Source organism: Anomaloglossus baeobatrachus, chromosome 4 (assembly GCF_048569485.1).
Source record: "Anomaloglossus baeobatrachus isolate aAnoBae1 chromosome 4, aAnoBae1.hap1, whole genome shotgun sequence".
NCBI classification, from domain to species: Eukaryota; Metazoa; Chordata; class Amphibia; order Anura; family Aromobatidae; genus Anomaloglossus; species Anomaloglossus baeobatrachus.
The window spans coordinates 364,547,322-364,568,193 of record NC_134356.1 but is presented as its reverse complement, the minus strand read 5'-3'; the positions used below and the strand labels follow the sequence as shown (position 1 = coordinate 364,568,193).

Sequence of the window (20,872 nt, the reverse complement as noted above, 5' to 3'; positions counted from 1 at the left end):
CAACCCCAGACTAGATTGGTGTTTCGCTCCACAGCTTTTTCTGGGGATGCTGATGTAAAATGTTACAACAGGCCAGTACGGTTAAAAACTATTCATAATTACCAACCATATAATACATGATGTGTCAATCTAGTGACGCCTCTAGCATGTGACGAGAAGTGAGAGGGAGGACCATATATAAAGGGTGCAACCAGTTTCACTTATTATTGGATCCAGCCCAGATCTTGCGCCGTGTGATGAGTTTCTGCCTCTCAAGCACACACCGTGCGGTGGCCATACTGTGTAAGGGCGACTATGTTCACTGGTCATCCTCAGTGTACCCAGAACTCCGTTATCTGTCTTATCTCTATCGCTAATTATCTATTGAACAGAATTCTTTGGTGGTATTTGTCTTTTACCCAGGTTGTACCCTTCCTCCTTTGTCACAATTCTGTTTAATTCTTTTTACACTTGTTGACAGTATATGTTTCAAATATATTTTATATTGTATAGTTTACATTCCAGGTATCAACTATAAACTGGAGACAATACAATAATGGCGCTAGGATCCTGAGCAATCTTTGTCCAAACTTTCCAAAATGACATAATTTGTGCTCAGTCTTGAGCATTGGAGCGGGACTTTGTGGGTCGGGTCATCTGTTATCATTCTTCCTCCTGCCATTCCTCATTTTCTTTATTTCAGCTTTGTGCCGCCATCATTACTGCTATTGGTGCATGCGCATTTCTATTGTGACACTGTCTACAATAAAATGTGCGTGTACTGCACTCTTTGTCACTGTTTTATTGAAGACACTGTGGAGACTAACATGAGCGGTGGCGCATGCGCAGGTGTATTTTTTTTCATCAGCTGCCGCTGCTCATTATCATCTTCTCAGTGTCCTCTGTAAGATGGCGCCTAAGATCGTGGTAGTGAAATGCACTGTTTCTGGCTCCATTTTATTGAAAACCACGATCTCAATAGCAATGTGATCACACCGCCAACAGTGGTAATGGTGGCGGTGGGGGGAAATTTAAATAAAGAAAAGGTGGCAAGGCAGGACGAGGAATGATAATAGAGGACCCAACTTACAAAGTCCCAACCCTATGCTCAAGACTCTGCACAAATTACGTAACTTTGGAAAGTTTGGGCAAAGATTGCTCTGCAATAAAGCGTCAGATTTCTCAACTAAAGCTATCATTTTAATCAGCATCCTAGCGCCACTATAGCAATGTCTACAGTTTGTAGGGCAAAAACCTAGTGTATGGTTCCCTTTAAGCTTGTATGGCTTCCTTCCCAGCATCTTGATATAGAATAGAGACGGCTGTGCAGACTAGCTCTAGTTTGTGTCCATTGGCAGAAATGCTGGGTCTCTGAGCACTCCGTAGAGTGCGCTCATAATATAATGACAATGTAGTATGTTCTAGAAAGCTTCACACTCAACTTATTACATTTTTTTTATTCTTTCAGAATTCGCCCGCAGCTTGCCAAAGAAAAAATTGAGGGATGTCATATTTGCACTTCTGTGACACCTGGCGAGCCCCAAGTCTTCCTAGGAAAAGATAAGGCGTTCACATTCGACTATGTCTTTGACATTGACTCCAAACAAGATGACATCTACGTGGACTGTACAGAGAAACTTATTGAAGGCTGCTTTGAAGGATACAATGCCACCGTCTTTGCATATGGCCAAGTAAGAATGCTAGCATTAGTGTTGAAGTTAAATTAGTGAGGCCTTTGTTCGCCACGCATCCCCCAATAGTTTCAGCAGGCCTCCCATAGCGAGTACATACAACGTGAAACTACCTCCTGAGTATCCCTTTTAAAATTATATATAGTCACAAATTTTTGTAAATATTTTATGTTTTCAAGGGACAGCACTGACACTTGGATACAATGTAAAGCAGTCAGTGTACAGCTTGTATAACAGTGTAAATTTCATATGTCCTCTAAATAACTCAACACCGTGATTAATATCTAAACCACTGGCAACAAGAGTGAGTACACTTTTAAGTGAAAATAGCCAAATTTGTGAGGCCACTATTATTTTCAAGCACTACCTTAGCTCTGTTGTGGCATGGAGTTCACTAGAGCTTTACAGGAACCAATGGATCCTTTTCCACTTCTCCATGATGACATTATAGAGCTGGTGGATGTTAGAGACCTTGTGCTCCTCCACCTACTGTTTGAGGATGCCTCACAGATGTTCAATAGTGTTTTAGTTCTTGCACCTTTCCGCTCAGTTTCTTTAGCAAGGCACTGGTTGTCTTGGAGGTGTGTTTTGGGCCATTATCATGTTGAAATACTGCCCTGCTGTCCAGTTTCCAAAGGGAGGGGATCCTGTTTTGCTTCAGTATGTCACAATACTTATTGGCTTTCATGGTTCCCTCAATGAACTGTAGCTCCCCCAGCCAGCAGCACTCATGCAGCCCCAAACCATGACACTCCCACCATCATGCTTGACTGTGGGGAAGACACCTTTGTCTTTGTACTCCTCTCCTGGTTGCCTCTACACACGCTTGACACCATCTGAACCAAATAAGTTTATTTTGGTCTCATCAGACCAGAGGACGTTGTTCCAGTAATCCATGTTCTTATTCTGCTTGTCTTCAGCAAACTGTGGGCTTTCTTGTGTATCATCTTTTAGAAGAGGCTTCATTCTGGGACAACAGCCATGCAGATCAATTTGATGCAGTGTGCAGTGTATGGCCTGAGCACTGACAGGTTGACCCTTACCCCTTTAACCTCTGCAGCAATGCTGGCAGCACTCATATGTCTATTTTGATAAGATAACCATGGTGAGACGTGTTTTGAGTGCAACCCAACTTGTTAAACCGCTCTATGGTCTTGGCCACCATGCTGAAGCTCAGTTACAGAATGTTGGTAATCTTCTAATAGCCTAGGCCATCTTTATGTAGAGCAACAATCCTTTTCAGATCCTCTGAGAATTCTTTGCCATGAGGTGCCATGCTGAACTTCCAGTGACCAGTATGAGTGTGTGAGTGATAACACCAAATGTAACACACCTACACCACATTTACACCTGAGACCTTGTAATATTGAGTCACATGACACTGGGCAGGAAAAGTGACTTCAAACGGAACCTGAAGACCCACCTCTTCAGACAAGCCTACAACCTGCCGCAACCCTCTGTCTGATACAGCGCCGCACGACCAGCCCTACCCTCACCTACTGTATCCTCACCTATCCCTTGTGAGCCCTCGCGGACATAGTCCTCTCTCCTCCCATACCAGTCTGTGTTTTGTATTGTTTATGAATATTATACTTATCCCTATTCTGTATACCCCTTTCACATGTAAAGCGCCATGGAATAAATGGCGAGATAATAAATCATAAAAATGTTATATATATTTATATTAAAATGTGTGAATGTGTACAGACATTTCCAAAAATGAATAAGAGATGCATTTAAGACTAATGTATCCTCTAAATAAATTTATTCTGTCATTGATATGAGGAAGACACTACAGATCAGGCGAGAGCTGCGTCACGTGTATTCACGCTCTCTCCGACCCTGACATGCCAGTTAACCACCCCCTTAAATCTCTTTAATTTTCATAATGCAAATTCAGAATACAAAGCTATATGTGTTACTGAGAGTAAAACAACACTGGCTTTTTATCCACTTTAGTTCCGTTTTTCACGATTCTGTTGGTAGTATCTTCTGTCAGACCTGCAAGTTGCTAAACTGTCAAATGTGGACAGTGCCCGTTCATAACGTCCTTTTTAGACTTTCATTACTTCTATTTGTTATCTGCAACTTATACAAACATACCGTATTTTTCGCTTTATAAGACGCACTTTTGTTCCCCCAAATTTTGGGGGGGGAGGAGTAGGGGGGGTGCGTCTTATAAACCGAATATACGGGGGGGGTATATTATATATATATATATATATATATATATATATATATATATATATATATATATATATATATATATATATATATATATATATATATATATATATATATATATATATATATATATATTACACCCCCCCGTATATTCGGTTTTATATATATATAATATTACACTCTAGGGTCCGCTCTGGAGCAGTGCTGGGGGCAGGTGAAAGCTGTGGGCGGCAGCGTTAGATCTCCTGCTCCCGCTCATATAATATGCACAGCTGCTGTCCATCAGCGTGGTGCTGAAACCACATCGCGCTGATGGACTGGGGCAGCGGGGCATATTATATGTGCCTGTGCTCCCTTTGATCGCACATGATCCCCCCCCCCCCTGTGTTAGATATGGCCCCCATACTGCTGCCCATAGTAAAATAAAAAAAGCTTTACTTACCTCCAGCGCTGATCTCCCAGTCTCCTTCTGCTGCTGTCTGTGATAAGGCACGCAGAGATGATATCACTCTGCCGTGCCGATAACATGACTGGCAGCAAGAACCAGGAAGTGGAGGAGGCCGGAGCTCAACCCCACGGAGGGAGACAGGGATTACAGCGCTGAGAAGGTAAGGAAAGAGTGTTTTATTTTATTATGGGCAGCAGTATGGGGGGTATATCTAACACAGGGATGTGCCATCTATAGTGGCCATGGGCAGCACACATGGGGGCCATATCTAACACAGGGGAGGTGTGCCATCTATAGGGGCCATGAGCAGCACAGGGGGACGTGTCCCAGCACAAAGGGGCTATATTCAATATAAGGGGGCCATATCCAGATTAAGGGGGGCTAATTTTATGATGGGGGGGGCTATGAGGGACATATACCCTATATGATTTGTTAGAGGAACACTGGCATTATAAGATGGACCCCATTTAACATTAAAAAAAAATTCTCTTTTCCTTCACCAAATTTGGGGGTGCGTCTTATAGTCAGGTGCGTCTTATAAAGCGAAAAATACGGTATATATATTGCTATTTGATTTCCTGCTGAAGGTCCTGTACATTGTATTATTTAGACAGGAGCTGGTAAGACGTACACCATGGGAACTGGGTTTGACGTAAATATAACCGAGGAAGAGCAAGGTATCATCCCCCGAGCTGTGAAACATCTTTTCCGAAGAATCGATGAGAGAAAGCAAGCTGCAGTGGAACAGGGTCTCCCACCACCGGACTTTAAAGTGAATGCTCAGTTCTTGGAGGTTTGTTTCTTACATCTCTTTGCACTTATCCGTACTATTGCACTGCAACTGTTCATTTATAATGTAGTAATAATGGTTAGGGCTGGTGCCTCTTGTCACTTTTTCATTCCAATGGAAGTAAAAGCACACAATGCCTAAAGTTTGATTCCTCCAGGCATACACATATTATGCTGTTTCATGTGTTTGTTTCCATTCTTTCTATTAATACATATGTTTCTTTTACCTTTTGGTGTTTAGCTTTACAATGAAGAGGTGCTTGATTTGTTTGATACCACGCGGGACATTGATGCCAGGAACAAAAAGTCTAATATAAAGATTCATGAAGACTCAAGTGGTGGCATTTATACAGTTGGAGTAACAACGCGCAATGTGGCCTCTGAGGCAGAGGTGTGTGTTTCTGTGTATGTCCGTGGCTGAGTGTGGTGTGATAACTTACTTTTTTTTTTTCCATACACAAAGAAAACAAGAATGAAAGGAATTACACAAGACTGACAGCAGATTACTTTCAGAATTTGGGGCAAAATTCTCATCAAACTGTTTGTTTTGCTGCAGTTTACTTTGTGTAAATGCTTTTGTTTTTTTTTCAGACTTCACACTGACATTATTTATTTAAAGGGATTGTCCAGCAGATAAAGGCCCTCATGCTTTTGGGAAAAAGCTCCACATGTATCAGTGGGTGATTTCTATTGCTGCAAATCCTCTTCATTAGGGTAGGATTCCCCTTGTGTATGACTCCTGCGAGGCTCGCATCGGTATCACCTGGCACGGCACACTCTCCTGGCAGGAGCGCCTCAGCTGCATAGAAATACATACAGCCGACCCGCTCCTGTCAGGAGAGTGTGCGCCATGTCGGGTGATACCTATGTGAGACTCGCAGGAGTCATACACAAGGGGAATCCTACCCTTAGGCCAGATGTAGATTCTCTCATCTGAGAAAATCGCGTCAATTATGTAAATGGCACTCTGATCTGAGTTTGATCGGAGTGTGATCCGATTCTCTCGGATGACAAGAAAAAATGCGCAAAAAAATGTCTCTATCTTCTCTAGTGTATCAGTCTGATAATCATGTAGTAGAATAACCACTGCACTTCTATTTGTTTTGTGGGGTGCACAAATGGGATCCAAACCCATAAATACAGTAGAAACAAATTTGGCACTCCTAAATATCAGATCAAACATGGGCATGCATCGTTTTTTTTTTTTTCTCGGAGAGACACTTTCAGAGGAAAATATCAGACATGTGCACGGCCCCATAGACTAACGCCGGTCCCAGTGCAATATGATATTTTGTCGGATCGCACTCGGACCTAAAATAGGCTCATCTGCCCTTAAAATAACTTGGACTGACTTGCAATGCTGCGCTTGGTTTCTAATTAGGTCCCTTTCTAATTTTCATTACTAACCATCCTAAGTATTTAGAATGGCCACTAACATTTAAGTGTAAATTTATGAAAAATTGCATTGCTAAAGTGTGAATTTACCATAAGAACAAATTTTGTATATATGCTTCCTTCTACAATGTGGTAAAACAAATCTGGATCTAGTCTGGTGTATTTCCAGCCTACACTGTAAATCAGAGGCGAGTGATTTATTGCTGAGCTTCATAGCAGAGATTCCAGCCCTTCACTGCAGCAATCAATAGGGTGTGGTGGCAGGTCTGCGCTATCAAGTGGAACTGGCTGGAGATGCTCTATTACATAATGCTTTGCTGCAGATTTCTCTGCATCCAGCTGTGAATAATATGGCACTATACCCAGCTTGTGAACACTTCAGATGCAGCCTGATTTTTTTTGTTGCATTATTGTGCTATGACAAGGATAAGCCTTTATGATCTAAAGCAGAACAAAAAACATGGCCTGACATTTAAACGCTTTGCTTTGTGTTTGTAAACACTTTCCATTGACTTTAATGTACATAAAAAAAAAGAAACACAGTAACACAGTAACACAGGCACACAGGCACACAGAAACACAGGCACTCAGACGCACTCACTCAGACACAGTCACTCAGACACAGTCACTCAGACACAGTCACTCAGACACAGTCACTCAGACACAGTCACTCAGACACAGTCACTCAGACACAGTCACTCAGACACAGTCACTCAGACACAGTCACTCAGACACAGTCACTCAGACACAGTCACTCAGACACAGCCACTCAGACACAGCCACTCAGACACAGCCACTCAGACACAGCCACTCAGACACAGCCACTCAGACACAGCCACTCAGACACAGCCACTCAGACACAGCCACTCAGACACAGCCACTCAGACACAGCCACTCAGACACAGCCACTCAGACACAGCCACTCAGACACAGCCACTCAGACACAGCCACTCAGACACAGCCACTCAGACACAGCCACTCAGACACAGCCACTCAAGACACAGCCACTCAAGACACAGCCACTCAAGACACAGCCACTCAAGACACAGCCACTCAGACACAGCCACTCAGACACAGCCACTCAGACACAGTCACTCAGACACAGTCACTCAGACACAGTCACTCAGACACAGTCACTCAGACACAGTCACTCAGACACAGTCACTCAGACACAGCCACTCAGACACAGCCACTCAGACACAGCCACTCAGACACAGCCACTCAGACACAGCCACTCAGACACAGCCACTCAGACACAGCCACTCAGACACAGCCACTCAGACACAGCCACTCAGACACAGTCACTCAGACACATACGTACATGTAGGTATGTCAAAGATACTTTTTCTTTGCAGCATAGCAATGTAGTCTATTCTATACTGCAAAAAAAAAGAGAGTGCTGACTAACCGCAGTCAAAATGTACACTGGAGTATGCAATATTAATATACCTTTTTATATGAATGCAAATAAAAACACTAGCAGACACATCAGAAATTCTTTTTTTTTTTTATCTGTCCAGCATAATGTAAAATCTTGCTATGAACAGCTCCTTATTTAGGCTGTCTTCACACATGCAGGTTTTTTAGCAATGGCCAGTAGTGGATAATAAGGGATTGGCGGCTCCTAATGTGCTGTGTCATTCACTGAATGCTATGTAGAAGGTAACCATTTCTTCCTACAGAAAGTCCATGGAAAATGCCAAAGCCTTATTTACAGAATATTGCCTCTTGAAAAATATCCTATTAATTTTAATGTATAAGCCCTGCATAATGGCGTTAAAAAAAAAACCCAACAACAGTTTGTTCAATTTTCTTTTGCTGCAATTTTCAGAAAACCTTGATATGAAAAATACTGCAAAGAAGTTAAGAGTTATGGGAGTAAGATTATTGCTTATGTAGTTTGTAACTTGAATTTCTACATTTTTTTTATTAATATATAAAATTTTGTATTGTAACTGTTAGATTGTTTGAGTCGGATACATGTTTATATAAAGTTTTCTCAGTGAAAAGCAGTACAATATTTGGGCATATCTTGGTGAGCAGCACAATATCCCCCTGTACCGGATTGCTCTCCCCCATTGCTGGTAACACGTCTTTTTGCTTGTTCTTGTAGATGATGCAGTGTTTGAAGTTGGGTGCCTTATCCAGAACTACTGCCAGCACGCAAATGAATGTGCAAAGTTCTCGCTCACATGCCATATTCACAGTCCACTTATGTCAGACACGAGTTTGTTCCAAAGTTGATACCGTATGTATAATCTGTTTTTTCTAATCTGAGTATTGTCTCAAAGATATAAATGAAATAAGCATCCACCCATCAGCTATGTGCGCATGTTGCGTCTTTGTGCTGACCACAAAGATGCACGTTTTTGGTCTTAAAAAAACGCTCCCTCAGCATCCATTTCTTGCCGCGTTGTACTGCTTTTTTCTTCAGCGCTCTATTGGGAGACCCAGACAATTGGGTGTATAGCTACTGCCTCCGGAGGCCACACAAAGTATTACACTAAAAAGTGTAAGGCCCCTCCCCTTCTGGCTATACACCCCCCGTGGAATCACGGGTTCTCCAGTTTTAGCTTTGTGTGTGAAGGCAGACGCCTTGGTCCAAGATTGGTCGCAGTTCCGACTCCCATATGTATTCCCGCCTCTGGCACTCTTGCCCAGAGTGTTGCGCAAGATCAGATCCGATTGCACCCGCGTCATACTCGTCGCCCCAGACTGGCCGAGGAGATCGTGGTACCCGGATCTGTGGCATCTCACGGTCGGCCGACCGTGGTCACTTCCAGACCGGCCAGACTTACTGTCCCAAGGGCCGTTTTTCCATCAGAATTCTGCTGCCCTGAACCTGACTGTGTGGCCATTGAATCCTGGATCCTAGCGTGTGCAGGATTGTCTCAAGGAGTTGTTGCTACCATGAGGCAGGCTAGGAAGCCCACGTCTGCCAAGATCTACCACAGGACGTGGAAGATTTTCTTATCATGGTGCTCTGCTCAGGGAGTGTCTCCCTGGCCATTTGCATTGCCTACTCTTCTTTCCTTCCTACAATCGGGGTTAGAAAAAGGCTTGTCGCTTGGCTCACTTAAAGGGCAAGTCTCGGCACTATCAGTGTTTTTTCAGAAGCATCTGGCGCGTCTGTCTAAGGTGCGCACGTTTCTACAGGGGGTTTGTCATATTGTACCCCCGTACAGGCGGCCGTTAGATCCATGGGATCTGAATAGGGTACTAGTTGCTCTACAGAAGCCGCCTTTCGAGCCTTTGAAAGAGGTTTCCTTTTCTCGCCTGTCACAGAAAGTGGTGTTTCTAGTGGCGATCACGTCTCTTCGGAGAGTGTCTGAGCTGGCAGCACTGTCATCCAAGGCTCCTTTCCTGGTGGTCCACCAGGACAAGGTGGTTTTGCGCCCCACTCCAGAATTTCTTCCTAAAGTAGTATCTGATTTCCATCTAAATCAGGACATTTGCTTACCTTCTTTCTGTCCTCATCCGGTTTACCGGTATGAAAAGGATTTGCATTTGTTAGATCTGGTCAGAGCAATCAGAATCTACATCTCCCGCACGGCGCCCTTGCGCCGCTCCGAGGCACTTTTTGTCCTTGTTGCTGGTCCGCGCAAGGGATTGCAGGCTTCTAAAGCCACCCTGGCTCGATGGATCAAAGAACCAATTCTGGAAGCCTACCGTTCGGCTGGACTTCCGGTTCCATCAGGGCTGAAGGCCCATTCAACCAGAGCCGTGGGTGCGTCCTGGGCATTACGCCACCAGGCTACGGCTCAACAGGTGTGCCAGGCAGCTACCTGGTCCAGTCTGCACACTTTCACCAAACATTATCAGGTGCATACCTATGCTTCGGCGGATGCCAGCCTAGGTAGAAGAGTCCTGCAGGCGGCGGTGGCTTCCCAGTAGGGGGGCGCTGTCTTGCAGCTCTGACAAGAGGTTTTTCTTTACCCACCCAGGGACAGCTTTTGAACGTCCCAATTGTCTGGGTCTCCCAATAGAGCGCTGAAGAAGAAGGGAATTTTGTTACTTACCGTAAATTCCTTTTCTTCTAGCTCTTATTGGGAGACCCAGCACCCGCCCTGTTGTCCTTCGGGATTTTTGGTTTTGTTTGCGGGTACACATGTTGTTCATGTTGAACGGTTTGTCAGTTCTCCGATGTTATTCGGAGTTAATTTGTTTAAACCAGTTATTGGCTTTCCTCCTTCTTGCTTTGGCACTAAAACTGGAGAACCCGTGATTCCACGGGGGGTGTATAGCCAGAAGGGGAGGGGCCTTACACTTTTTAGTGTAATACTTTGTGTGGCCTCCGGAGGCAGTAGCTATACACCCAATTGTCTGGGTCTCCCAATAAGAGCTAGAAGAAAAGGAATTTACGGTAAGTAACAAAATTCCCTTCTTTTATCGCGTTTTTTCCCAGTGCATTTTTCATGTTAAATCTATTGACTGAATGGGCTCAAAAACGCAGAAAGAATTGACATGCTGCATTTTTGTGGTCACCAGAAAGACACAGCCAAAAATAAGCTGCAACGAGCGGAGAGAAAAACTGAAATCTCATAGATTTTGCTGGGGAAGGAAATGCATGCAGTTTTGGGACCAAAACTGCATCCAAAAAACGCGCAAAAAAGCACAGCGTTCGCCCAAGGCCATCTAATGACAGAATCCCAGTGACCGTACAGAAGGCCGCCGGTGCTGCTGATGACCCAGGCTTGCCTTTAGATGTAGTGGATGCCCCTTAGTTGTCCTCCCTTACCTGCACATAAAACCATTGTCAGTGATCATTACAAGTAGCTGTATTTTAGCTGCGTTACCTGGAAGGCTATGTTCACACTGAGTATTTTGAGGAGTTTATTAAACTGTTCTACAGCTAAATTAGTTCAGAGAATAAAACAGTTGAACTTTACTAAATTTGTGCTGTTGAAAATGAATTTGAAGCTAAAATTTGCTGATTTGGCTCCGAATTTTCATGATCCAGAGGAATTTGCTATTCCTTTCATGCAGACTTATAGGAAAATTGCATCCTTATTATTTCATCATCATTATTGCATTGCTAATAGCTTGTCTATGCAGCAGAAGTTTTTTTTTCTTTCCGCAATTATAGTAAAATTGCAACGTTTTTAGTGCAGTTGCAGCCGCAACGTGTGAACGCAGCCTAATAAGCCCCATTTGTTTGTGACACTTTTTACAGCTTGTATGGCTATGTGCGCAACGCTGCAGAAAATTTCTGCACCTCAACACTGAATCTTGGGGCAGAAAAACTCATCAAAAAAAGCACATGCGTTTGCAGTGCATTTTTAATGCATTTTTGGTGCGTTTTTGCCGCGTTTTCGGTGCATTTTTTTGGTGCGTGTTGCCGCGTTTTCGGTGTGTTTTTGCCGCGTTTTCAGTACATTTTTTGGTGCGCTTTTGCTCATGCATTTTAATTTAGTATATTCAATTGCAAAAATGCACAAAAGTGACATGCTGCTTCATTTTTCTGCACCCAAAACTGCAAGGAAAAAAGAAGCAACGTGCACTCAGCACTTCTGATTTCTCATAGACTTTGCTGGGAAAGGAGATGCATGCAGTTTTGTGCAAAAAACTGCACCAAAAAATGTAGCAAAACTGCAGCAAAAAAATGCAGCGTGCGCACAGGCCCAATAGTTTGGTTTTGGAGAAATGCTGGTTAGCGATATCTGTAAGCAAATGTTATTATTTGTGTTTCTTGCTACTTAAAGATCTTTTTTCTAAGCTTTTTTTCTCTTCGGTTCCAGGAGAATGACTTGGATAATAGGATAACGTCGGAGTCCACACAAATGAACGAGTTTGAAACCCTCACTGCCAAGTTCCATTTTGTTGATTTGGCTGGCTCAGAGCGACTTAAACGTACAGGAGCTACAGGAGACCGGGCTAAGGAAGGAATTTCTATCAACTGTGGTCTAGTAAGATTAAGGGCTTAATTCACAATAGACTTCTGTATAACTAGCCTCCCTACCATTGAATGCACTAATCCTTTGTTATAGAAAAAAAAAAAAAGATACATCTGTAAGGTGGTGTGAGTTTCATTACATTGAAACGGTGGCATGAGGTTTATTCACCAATAATATACATATTTATTGAAAATAATGAATACAGACCCCGACTAAAGCTGCCCCTTTGCCACTCATGGGTTGGGCATAAGTTTTTACTACACAAGTACACTTTTTACTGGTTAATGAATAAAATAATTCATTATATAGCTGGATACAGGATGGTGCCAAAATTGAAAATAAAGCTCCATTGGGGTGTACACACTTGCATTTAAAGTTTTGTTTTATATATACTTTGCATATACAGCTCTGGCAAAAATTAAGAGGCCACTGCACAATTGTCAGTTTTTCTGATTTTTCTCTTTATAGGTATACTAAATGTAGTACCCGGGCGTTGCCCGGGATAGTAGCTGTCTCTCTGTCTCTCTCCCAGTCTCTGTCTGGGTGTCGCTGTTTGTCAGTCTCTCTGTCTGTGTCTTTCTTTGTCTGTCTCTCTGTCTGTCTGTTTCTATCTCTCTGTCTGTATTTGTATCAGTCTATCTGTCTCCATCTATGTGTCTGTCTCTATATGTGTGTGTGTGTCTGTCTGTCTCTCTCTTTCCCCATCTGTCTTTGTCTGTCTCTTTGCCCGGCTGTCTCTTTGCCCGGCTGTCTCTTTGCCCGGCTGTCTCTTTGCCCGGCTGTCTCTTTGCCCGGCTGTCTCTTTGCCCGGCTGTCTCTTTGCCCGGCTGTCTCTTTGCCCGGCTGTCTCTCTCTATCCGTATCGCCACCGACATATTACCTCACACATAAGCTTCTTATACTAACAGTTTATTTTGTTCCTATAGCAACCACTGACAGTTGCTATTACTAGCCTATGTAATTTGCCGCACCACCTTGTGAGAAGTCGGGCCTACTACCTCAGAGGATGTTCAGGTCACGGTGTCTCCGATGGCTCCAGCAAATCTCTAGGTTAGGTGGCAAATTATTAAGAGAAAAATAACAGAGATAGGAGACTGAGTTGTGGTGATATCTGCCAGGTATAAGGCCGCTGAAGGAAGACAGACACCAAGGATTCTGTGAAAATGTAAATGTGGAACTTTACTGAAATCTTGTAGCCAACCTTTAGTCAATAAAAGTTGTTTTTCCATTTCCAATAGACAGTCATTTCATAGCAATAAAGAGATCTCTTAAACAGTGGACTAGTTCAAGCGTTTTTCCTATCCCGACCTTGGGAGGATGGATGTCACTATCAATTGGATTAACTGCGTTTTTCAGTATTCTGTTGCAGAAACGGGGTGCTCCGAATAGTGTGATAATTACACTCCCCGCATATCTCAATGGAGGTCTTTTTTTTTTTTTTTTTTTCCCCCTGCATCACAGCAACTCAACCGCATCTAACAGGTTTTTCTTTTTAAACTGCCTCCTCAAGCTCCGCCCCCAACAGCCACTTCCTTGCTTTCAAATCAATTGCAATACCAAAGCAAGGCAGTAGAGGGCAGCGCAAAGCTAAATAATTTACCTCCTCCCAAGGTGGGGAATAGGTGTCACAAATGTAATCACATAGATAATACAGAACACACATTAGTTGTGGCTTTTCTGGTCACTACACCTATAGCTCCCACCTCAACTCAGTTTAATGGAGGCAGGATTTTGGAGAGTAACTGTAAAGCGCGGGGTTACATTTTCCCGTCAAAACATAGTCTGTGACGTTCCCTGGGTCACATGAGGCGTCTGTGCAAAATTTCGTGATTGTAAATGTGACGGTGTGGATTCCTTTTAGCGGATGTACACACACATACACTCAGCTTTATATATTAGATTTTTGAGTAAAATGTAAATTGTTTTTTATTCTATAAACTACTGGCAACGCGTCTCCGAATTTCCAAGCAATACATTTTGTATGTATTTACTGAAAATGAGAAATGGTCAAAATAAGAAAAACAATGCATTGCTTTCAGACATCAAATAATGCAAAGAAAACAAGTTCATAATCATTAAGAAACAATACTAATGTTTTAACTCAGGAAGAGTTCAGAAATCAATATTTTGTGGAATAACCATGATTTTTAATCACAACTTTCATGCGTCTTGGCATGCTTTCCACTAGTCATTCACACTGCTTTTGGGTGACCTTATGTATCTCCTAGTGCAAAAATTTAAGCAGTTCTTTGATGGCTTGTGACTATCCATCTTCCTCTTGATTACATTCCAGAGGTTTTTCAGTGGGGTTCAGGTCTGGAGATTGGGCTGGCAATGACAGGGTTTTGATGAGGTGGTCCTTCATCCACACATTGATTGACCTAGCTGTGTGGCATGGCGCATTGTCCTGCTGGAAAAAACAGTCCTCAGAGTACTGGAACATTGCCTGAGCAGAAGGAAGCAACTGTTTTTCCAGGATAACCTTGTATGCGGCTTGATTCATACATTCTTCGCAAAGTTAAATCTGCCCAATTCCACCCTTGCTGAAGCATCCCAGATCATCACCGATCCTCCACCAAATTTCACAGTGGGTGTAAGACATTGTGGCTAGTACGCCTCTCCGTGTCTACATTAGACAATTAGGTGTTCGGCAAACCTGAAAATTAAACTCATTAGAGAAGATTACCTTGCTCTAGAAATTGGGCAGATTAAACTTTGCGAAGGATGTATAAATCAAGCCGCATACAAGGTTATCCTGGAAAAACAGTTGCTTACTTCTGCTCAGGTAATGTTCCCCAACTCTGAGGACTGTTTTTTCCAGCAGGACAATGTGCCATGACACACAGCTAGGTCAATCAATGTGTGGATGAAGGACCACCACATCAAAACCCTATCATGGCCCGCCCAATCTCCAGACCTGAACCCCATTGAAAACCTCTGTAATGTAATCAAGAATAAGATGAATAGCCACAAGCCATCAAACAAAGAAGAACCGCTTACGTTTTTGCACCAGGAGTGGCATAAGGTCACCCAAAAGCAGTGTGAAAGACTGGTGGAAAGCCTGCCAAGATGCATGAAAGCTGTGATTAAAAATCATGGTTATTCCACAAAATATAATGATTTCTGAACTTTTCCTGAGTTCATTAGTATTGTTGTTTCTAAATGATTATAAACTTGTTTTCTTTGCATTATTTGAGGTCTGAAAGCAATGCATTTGTTTGTTGTTTTGACTATTTCTCATTTTCATCAAATAAATACAAAATTTATTGCTTGGAAATTCGGAGACCTGTTGTCAGTAGTTTATAGGATAAAAGAACAATTTACATTTTACTCAAAAATATACCTATAAAGAGAAAAATCAGAAAAACTGTCAATTTTGCAGTGGTCTCTTAATTTTTGCCAAAGATGTGTATTACATTACTTATATTGTAAAGATCTGAGCTAAAATTGTCCAACATTGTCTTCTGGCTCCGGTTCTGATCAGAGTTACTGGGCTTATTATTCTTGTAGTCTTGCTGTGATTAAAACTGAGCTATGAGAAATATGCCTGACCACTCGCAGGATAATATCCACAGATTGGCTATAAACTGCGGCTCCAAAGCTTTCAGATAACATTTTATTTAGTTATGTCTGTTCACCTTGTCCGCGTATTCTTGTGTAATGATTTTATACTACTTTAGTAGTAAAAAGTAGATCTTCACTATAAGACCAAGGTCACACGACTGTATTTTTGGTCTGCGTGCTGTCTGTGAAGAAACCAATGTTGTTAATAGGGCAGTGCGGATGAGTGATCTATTTTTTCAATGACAGAATCTTCATGGGAAAAAAAAGCACAGCACACACTAGTTTCTTCTATATGTCGGATGAGACTTGTCCAATCAAGTCTATGGGTGTGCAAAATAAATCAGATGCCATATGCTGCTACAGTATAGTATTTGATTTATACAGATACTTATACTCCTCGTCGGTGCCATTTCAGCGGTGCCTGCACTGGCTGTCCTGGGGCTCACGTGACATTCCCCTCCTTCGGAAATCCGACATCCAGAAGAAGTGAGAACTGCCGCTGTTACCTCACTGCCTCCTGATGTCAATTACATCCATAGGACAGGAGCGTGAAGCCAGTGCTGTTTGGCCGCAGGGGCCGCGTGATATAATAAAGTCACACAATCCCTAGGAGGGTTAGTGCTGATATCACTAGCCAGTACCAAAGTCGAGTATAAGTATTATTTTAATGGGGTAATCATAGGAACTGAAAAGGGGTTGTCTGTATAGTGGACAATCCTTTTAAAGGGAACTTTAATTAAAAGCCTTTCCTAAGATCACCGTAAGATGGCTTAGCCTTACAATAGGCCATCTGTTTCTAATTAATAGGGTTTGACCCTCTGCACCATTGTGATCAGCTTTTTGTAGTGTCCATAGAGCTTAGTTAAAGGGAATCTGTCACCAGGTTTTTGCTCCCACATCAGAGAGCAGCATCATGTAGAGACAGCGACCCTGACTCCAGCAATGTCACTTACTAAGCTGTTTCCTGTCATTTTGACAACATCAATGTTTTCTCTGCTGCAGATCTAGCAGTTATACAGAGCTCATGAATATGCTGGGCTATCTGGCAGCACGCCAAGTAGTTCTCTAATGCTAATCTACTGCTGATTAACCAGTAATTTTATCAAAACTACACTAAGCAGCCCAGTAAGTGACACACCGCTGGTATCCGGATCTCTGATCCTACATTATTCTGCTCTCAGATTAGGTGGCAAAAACCTGCTGACAGATTCCCTTTAAGTGCTGCAACCCCTTCTTTGTTAATACTACTCTGTATTCTTGCATGCTGTCTGCTTAATAGTGGCTGTCTGGGAATTGCAGCTTTGTCCTATTCACTACAATGGGACTACATCCAAGAAATACTTAGCACAATCGGGGGTGCTGATGTTCAGACCCTGATGAATCCAATGTTATCCAGGAAAACCCCTTTATTGTTGCCTAAACATTTTAATTTTAACTATGTCCCTCTATAAGCTACGATAGGGCAAGAACATGTCAAATGCTATTATCCTGGGAGAGCATCTATGTGAGTAAATGGAATTGTAGAAGTTGAATCTGTGTATATGCCCTAATACTAGCCATGTTTTTGATTTTAAAGCTGGCCCTTGGGAATGTGATAAGTGCTTTAGGAGACAAAAGTAAAAAAGCCACACATGTGCCTTACAGGGACTCGAAGCTGACGCGGCTACTCCAGGACTCCCTTGGTGGTAACAGGTAATGTTATATATACCCTATCTTTTTACTTTGTATCCACTCTTGCGGACACTTATTAGGTATTATCTATGGGGTGCGCAGTACACGTCCCCTCACTATGCTCCTGCCCACCTCATTCAACTTAATACTACTCCTGAGTACATAGTTAATAATAATACTGCCACCTAGAGCCCATGTCTGCGCTAATGGGGTCGCTTACTTAAGAGCACTTCTTTGTCTTATTTACTTTCTTGGCTATTTCTTATTCATTGCTCAGTATTTACTGTATATCTGAGTTTATATTAATAATCTTTGTGTTTTCCTAGTCTGTAATTATGGAAGCTCAATTAATTGGGGGGTTAACCCGGCTATTATTATTATTATTATTATTATTATTATTATTATTATTATTATTATTATTATCAGAAGATGACCATACTTTGGTCGTTTGACTATTTTTTACTATTGTCTATTGTACAATTTTCTCCCATTTACAGGCTATTTATTTTATTTTGTCTCATGATAAGATGTTAATAAAATTTATAATTTTATCCCAATCATTGGTCCTGATTTTCTATTTTCCTTGACTATTACTCTTAGGGGTACTTGGCACGTTGCGACATCGCTACTGCGATATCGTCAAGGTCAAATCGAAAGTGACGCACATCCGGCGTCGGTAACGACGTCGCAACGTGTAAAGCCTAGATGCGCCGATAAACGATTGCAAAAGCGTTGTAAATCGGTGATCTGTGTAGCGTCGGTCATTTTCATAATGTCGCACCAATAGGAGATACGATGTTGTTCCTCGTTCCTGCGGCAGCACACATCGCTGTGTATGAAGCCGCAGGAGCGAGGAACATCTCCTTACCTGCCTCCACTGCCAATGCGGAAGGAAGGAGGTGGGCGGGATGTTTACGTCCCGCTCATCTCCGCCACTCCGTTTCTATTGCCCACCTGCAGTGTGACTTCGCTGTGACGCCGCACGACCCACCCCCTTAGGAAGGAGGTTGGTCGCCGGCCAGAGCGACGTCGCAGGGCAGGTATGTGCGTGTGAAGCTGCCGTAGCGATAATGTTCGCTATGGCAGCTTTCACAAGATATCGCATGTGCGAAGGGGGCGGGTGCTATCGCGCTCGGCATCGCTGGCATCGGCTAGTGATGTCGCAGCGTGCAAAGTACCCCTTAGTCCCAACAATTGTGAATTTAAGGGAATTCTTTAGTTTTTTGAGCCTTTACGAGTGTATAAAAAAACACAAAAGTGCTTCACGACAACACTGTCTTGTTGCAAGTTATGCAAGACTTCTGTGGACACTTTATTCCAAGTTTCCATTGAATATTAACTTGCAAGGGTCAGCCACCTTCTCTTGTTAGTGCAGCTTTCCTCACAAATGGGCCATCACTTCTGTCCATACAATGACTGCTGGTGAAGGAGCACTGACCAGATGTGTCTATCCGTCTCCAAATATAAAACATCTCACAATACTAAAGTTATTTTTGTTGCAGGAGGCAGATGGACAAATCCAGTCACTGCTTCTCCGCCAGCAGCCATTGTATGGACAGAAGTGATGATCAGTTTGCGAGGAAAGGGGCCAGACCAGTGGCTTACCCCCAATGGCAGCAAACCACTGGCCACTATGAGGCCCGTAAGTCCGAGGGGGCCCGGTATCTGCGCCGGCTTTCCCCACCTGCCATCGCACTTTAAACTGTATTGGCATCACGACATGCTGTACAGTTAAAAGCAATCCGCTCACTTCTTCATCATTCCCTCGCTGTGTCTACACTCTGACGTCTTATCCCTTGTTAAATTGAATTTTTCTTTTGTCATCTCTGCATATTTTTGAAAAGCAATACATTTTTTTTTTGTAGCCAAACTGTAATGATCGCATGTGTAAGCCCTTCAGACAGAGATTTTATGGAGACGCTGAACACTCTTAAATATGCAAACAGAGCACGAAATATCAAGAACAAAGTCATGGTTAACCAGGATCGAACAAGTCAGCAGATAAATGCACTTCGAAATGAAATAACAAGGCTTCAGATGGAACTGATGGAGTATAAGACGGTAGGTTCAGAAAATCCATTACATTTCTGGGTAGCTCTTAAGTAGTGATGGGTGCACTCGCAGATACCCGGGGATCGGCAGGTCCACTGTGTTTAAAAAAAAACCCCAAAAAAACCCCCAAAACGTGTTTTGGGGGTTAATCAAGGGGTGAAAGAGGGTGTGTGTGTGTGTGTGTGTGTGTGTGTGTGTGTGTGTGTGTGTGTGTGTGTGTGTGTGTGTGTGTGTGTGTGTGTATTGTATTTAAAATAAAGGAATTTTTCAGTTTTTGTGTATTTCTTTTTACTTACAGATTAGTAATGGGGGGGTCCCATAGACGCCTTCCATTATTAATCTAGGGCTTAGTGGCAGCTGTGAGCTGTTACTAACCCTTTATTACTCTGATTGCCATTGCATCGGGATAGTAGAGAAGAGTCTAGTAAAGTTCCGGGATTGTGTTATGTAATGGATGTGACAATCCTGGGCGGCTGCAGGCTGCTATTTTTAAGCTGGAGGGCCCAATAAGCATTGGTCTCTCCAGCCTGAGTCACCAGCTCTGAGCTGTCAGTTTTATCATGGCTAGGTATCAAAATTGAGAGCGACTGCATTTTTTTAAAAATAATTTATTTAAATAATTAAAGAATGTGGTCCCTCTGTTTTTGATACACAGCCAAGAGAAGTGCACGGCTGGGGGCTGGAGCTTGTAGCAGTCAGCTTTACTGTACTGGGTATCCTAATATGCGGGGACCCTACTCCAATTTTTATTTTATTTATTTTTACACCAATAAAGATGCACACACAGCTCCTCTGATTGAAAGCAGCCAAACACGCTGTTACACAGGGTGGGAGCGCGTCTGACTGCAACCAGAGATGTGGGGACTGCCGAAGTGCGGGGAAAATAGTGCATATATATGAGGTTAATGAGGGTTCCCAGAAGTAGTATAAGTGCCCCGGAAGCAGTGTACAGCTGCACGAGAGATTCTGTAAGTATAATGTGCCTGCTTTCGCCTTCTCCTTTTTCTTTTTTCCTTTTTTTCTTTATTTACCAGAGTTTCTAGACTCTGATCATTACCTGAAGTTCCCTGAGAACTCCGGGCCCAGGGTCGGTGCTCAGGTACTTTTTCAACCTGCGCAAATCCAGACTTTTACAGTCCAGGTCTAGCCAGCACTACTCTTTAGCCAAAAATGTTTCCTCCAATCAGACTCTCTGCTTTGCATTT

At 42.8% G+C, this 20,872-nt stretch overlaps 1 protein-coding gene across 7 annotated transcripts in view; it reads left to right on the top strand.

Moving 5' to 3' along the window:
• KIF21A (kinesin family member 21A) overlaps window positions 1-20,872 on the top strand; it is a 239,758-nt gene that overhangs the window by 78,375 nt on the left and 140,511 nt on the right. For all 7 annotated transcript variants that reach the window (XM_075345133.1, XM_075345130.1, XM_075345135.1 and 4 more), the window contains exons 2-8: window positions 1,448-1,670; window positions 4,913-5,095; window positions 5,333-5,482; window positions 8,600-8,734; window positions 12,225-12,392; window positions 17,521-17,636; window positions 19,481-19,676. In XM_075345133.1, coding sequence (XP_075201248.1) covers window positions 1,448-1,670; window positions 4,913-5,095; window positions 5,333-5,482; window positions 8,600-8,734; window positions 12,225-12,392; window positions 17,521-17,636; window positions 19,481-19,676 — 1,171 coding nt within the window. The remainder of the gene's footprint in view (window positions 1-1,447; window positions 1,671-4,912; window positions 5,096-5,332; window positions 5,483-8,599; window positions 8,735-12,224; window positions 12,393-17,520; window positions 17,637-19,480; window positions 19,677-20,872) is intronic.